The sequence below is a fragment of the Centroberyx gerrardi genome, chromosome 9, assembly GCF_048128805.1.
Source record: "Centroberyx gerrardi isolate f3 chromosome 9, fCenGer3.hap1.cur.20231027, whole genome shotgun sequence".
Lineage (NCBI taxonomy): Eukaryota > Metazoa > Chordata > Actinopteri > Beryciformes > Berycidae > Centroberyx > Centroberyx gerrardi.
Genome location: NC_136005.1, coordinates 12,935,636 through 12,940,146, shown reverse-complemented (window position 1 = coordinate 12,940,146; position 4,511 = coordinate 12,935,636). Strand labels below are relative to the sequence as shown.

The 4,511-nt window shown below is 40.0% G+C and overlaps 1 protein-coding gene across 1 annotated transcript; it reads left to right on the top strand.

Moving 5' to 3' along the window:
• The first annotated feature begins 1,572 nt into the window (after positions 1-1,572).
• On the top strand, positions 1,573-4,101 carry LOC139932311 (Rieske domain-containing protein). Its single transcript, XM_071926034.2, has 3 exons — positions 1,573-1,672; positions 2,114-2,229; positions 3,303-4,101. The coding sequence occupies exons 1-3, from the start codon at positions 1,582-1,584 to the stop codon at positions 3,399-3,401; spliced, it is 306 nt and encodes a 101-aa protein (XP_071782135.1). The 5' UTR covers positions 1,573-1,581; the 3' UTR covers positions 3,402-4,101.
• Positions 4,102-4,511: the final 410 nt, after the last annotated feature.

Here is a 4,511-nt window from a genome sequence, read left to right as displayed (position 1 = left end):
GAGTCCGTTTCTCAAAGTCAGGATCAGAACAAGCGGCCTCTGTTATGCATTGGTCCAGTCTAGACAGTAACTCACATAACTTATAGGCTATACTGCCAGCACAATTACTACTACTATTGGCATAATAAAGAGATGGAGACGCAGTGAATAAAAGTTGAAGAAACACAGAGCATTAAAAAAAAATTTACTTTGCCAATTGGGCAAATTTGTGGCTCCCACTTAAAAACTCGACCTCAATGCCACTGGAAAAATCTGTTTTATGTATTGGTGATTAATAGAACTCGTTAATCTTCTTTGATCACAGATAGATGGTTGACTTATTCACAAACGCTCTATAAAAGCTGTCATCAGCAGCAGACTGACTGAGGCTTTGAGAAAAGTTGGAGGTCCTATCTCATGATGAAGTGTTATCTTCCTGAGGTTTCAGTTTAAATGTTATGTGTCCCGTCAGTCGACAAAGGTCAAAGAACTGCTGACTTCTTCATTTTTAAAATTGAATTATTTTATATGCAGTGAGTGATAACATCATACATACAACTAAAACACTGGCTGAGACACAGCTGGGTTCACAAACAATTTGAAATATTGTTAAGAAACTACATTGTGGAAAACTCAACCTGAAGAAACCTCTTGGCCAAATACCTGTCTGGAGCAGACTGCTTTCCACCTAATTATGAGTCTGCCATAGAAGGACAATAACAGGCATTATAATTGATAATTGAGAAATGGTTTTGAACTATTTGCTCACTACATAAAACGTAATGTTCCACATTTACCACACACTTGGGGAATAATTCCAAGTCTCTGTATACTTAGCTGTGCTCAGCTCTAATAAACTGAAAAGGCCACCAAGAAAGATTACAAAATGCAATGAGCTGCATTGTTTGAAAATAAAACAGAGTGAGGTAATGTCACAGACTGGCCCTAATCATAGAAGCAGCGGATAAGTAGGTTTTGTTTCTAGGCTCAGTCATAATGAAAGATCTACTCTGATCATTGGCCAAATCTGAAAACCTAGGTTTGTTTTGGATGCTGCTTCGAGTAAAATTAGAGGTTTAGATCACTGAAAACATTTTTGCAACAGTTGCATGTAGGTTAGCCTATTTGTGTCCTATTTCTAACTTGATAGTGCCACAGCATCATTAGACCTAAAGGGTTTGAATTTCATGCGTTGAGCACAATGCTCATTTAATAATCTATGACACACTATAAACCTCCATCTTTGAGAAAATGTCGAGCTCGAATGACAAAAATGAAAAGCAATGAAGCAAACAAGCAAACAACGGCAGTCTCCTGCAGCGAAAGGCAGGCGGCTGCTGGGACGGAGGAAGCACAATCCACACATGGCTGATTGTCATACCAGTCGGCGTGGTTATTATGGAATATTTTCACGGAGCAAATTGCCAAATCCATTTGCACCGGCGAAAAAGAGCCCTATAACGAGTGGCGCAAATTAGAAACCAGTTCATTTCGCTGTTCTTTATGGCTTCTGGCTCTGGGAATGAAGAGGGAAATGCGGAAAGCGTTTCATGGAGACTCATAGGCCCAGCCTCGGAGCTTTCCAAGAAGCAATGCCGTCTGATGTACTCCTCCCTCGGCTACGACTCTGATGTCTGCCTCTTCTATGTAAAGGGCGAGTTCTTTGCCATGGATGCCCGTTGTTCTCACTCCGGTAAAACCTCAACCTGTCAACATCCAAATCGCGCGTTATTCCTATATTCCGATTAACCCTTCAGATGACTATAAAGCGAGGATAACGCAGTATATCCGTATTATTAAAATGAAAGTAATCATTTTGCGCAGCAGTGAAAGCGCCTATTGGGCGTAATAGGGAATAGATGCTAGATGCTAGGGAACGATGCTGTGAGCCAGACTGCAGTTGAAAATAACCCAAAACAAAAAATGTGAACCTGTGTGTTGTTTTTCCATCACGGCCAAACAAAAACACACAGCAGCGTCATGCCCCCTGCTGTCACACAGGCTTGTCTGTTTTACACCAGGCTCTTTTTGTTTTTCCAGCAGCATCCCTGCACTTCATCCTAGAACAAGACAGCTCCAATTATTGTTTCTCGGAAGAAAGTGTTATTGACCGTGTGTTTCCCGTGTGCGCCAGGTGGCCCTCTGTGTGATGGAGACATCGAGGAGGCCGACGGGGTCCTGCAGGTCTTCTGCCCCTGGCACGACTATGACTTTAATCTCAGAACCGGGAGGTCAGGAACCGGGTTACAGGTCAGTCTAGCTATTACTCACATGGCCAGGTTTACACCATCTGCACACTGTGACCCCTCATAATTTGCCTGACATGTATTTTTTTTTTTACATAAGACTGTAAAATAAACAATGTATTGCCATATGAACCAAAGTTGCAGCTAGAAATTGTGTGTGTGCTGAGCATAAAAAAGGATAGCACGTGTACATATACCCCAATATAACGCCATTTTTAACATACAGTTAAAAAACACATGAATCAGTCTGATGAAGCATAAATCTCCAAAAATGTTTGATGTAAAACAGGCCAAGCATGATCATTTTTGAGCCCCTGTATGAACTGTGGATTCACTTATTGTCTGGGTGTTGCCCTGTATATTCTCACTGTTTATGTAGACAAATCATCCTCCTCCATTTGATGTAGGTCCAACTGATTGACATGAGACAAATCAAAGCTCATCAGTCACAGCTGCATTATGTTCTCATTTTGTTTTATTATATGATCAACATCTTTCTTACCCATTTCAGTTGCTTGGATGAGTGAATCAATGAACATATGTTTTGATGTTTCATATTTTCTGCAGTGAAAACAGTCCAAAATAAGAGCTTCACTTTCCCGTAAACGTTTCATCCTCTTTTTCCATTAATCAGTTCTTTACAAGCTAATATTTCACCTGTACTACATCAAACATGAGCAACTACAAGGAGAAACTGAGCTGAGTGCATGAGCTCATCAAAGTCTCACAGGAACATGATTTGAGTTTTCATGATCCCGCATGAGGTATTTGGATCTTTGGAAATGCATACAGTTGTTGTTGTGATTGTGTATGATATTGTTGAAGTGAGTTGCTCAATTAATGAATTTAATTGGTGAAAAGTGGAATATACTGTCAGCCTTCCCTTACAGTAAGCAAAAATGGCAGCAGTAGTTTGTGCTTTGACTCATGAATGTGCTGTGTGTGTGTGTGCGTGTGCGTGTGCGTGTGTGTGTGTGTGTGTGTGTGCTGAGTCCTCACTTCAGCAAGGAAATGTGTTTCTTTTCTACTTTTCCAGCTGCCACATTCCTTTTATTTTATGTGTTTTGATTGTTTTAGCAACAAGTATATGAAGTCAAGCTGGAGGACGGCAGTGTGTATGTGAAGCACGGGAGTCCTCTGTCCTTACAGCCTTTCCCCGCAGACCAGAAGAGCTGAACAACCTGAGCGGCTGTTTCATCCTCAAGCCCTGCGCCAGGCCATCAATTCTCTGATTATGGAGCCTCCTGTCTGTAGCAAGCCTACTTTGGCTATTTTTAAGATTTATTCCGTAAGCCCAAGCCATCCGAAACATTCCTAAGCCTTATCTGTCATTTTCACAGACCTTTTCCACTTGGATTGCTGTGAACTCAGGACAATATCAAGAGCATCGTCTGAGGAAGACATGACGCCATTGAATTGTTTTGAATTCTTTTTTTCCAGCTGAGATACTGGCTGGAGAATCATCGCTGGCGCTAAAAAGGGAACAAGCTTACAGCTGATTCTGATAACACCTCACACAGTAGCAATGGTTTACCTCTGTCCAACATAAAGTACATTATTTAACTTGCCACAACCCATATTATAGAACCAACCAGCATAACTGGCTATTATGAATTTAAGGGAGGTTTATATATTGAATTGTTTTTGAGAAGTAGTCTTGAATGAGATAATTTCTGATGGGAACATGTTGATATGAAAGTGTTTTGAAGTTTTTCTTGCCCCTCATCTTATGTTAGCAGTCACTGTCTGTCCCTGATAGCTTTTGCTCTAGCCATTACCTCATCAGAACGTCTGAATTGAAATCCACTTACCTCATGGCTCCTAATCCACCAAAGTACATCTAAAAACACAGAATTCTCTTCTCTCTAGTCTACTTATTACCTACTGTCTATTATCTATCTGTCTTATCTGACAATCAGTGTGATGATAATATTGTTGCACTCGTGTGTGCTTGTTTGGAAATGATTTATTTTATTAGAATTTGGACGTGGATGTGGAAATGCTCCAAAATGTATTTTTCATTTAAATACAAAGCGTGCGATCATACTTCACAAATCCAACCAGTATTTACAATGGTGGAATACACATGCAAGACATAAAGTGAAGACTTGAAAGTGTTTTTGGATGTATTTTGGAGCTATTTTAGAGGAAATGGGAGTCAGTACAAGATATGCATAATATATAATGCAGTACTAATTTGTAAATGCACAAAAAATGCACAAAATATGGGTCAGTTTAAAGAAAGAGATGAATATTAGAGATGAGGAAAAACTTGATAATACCAAT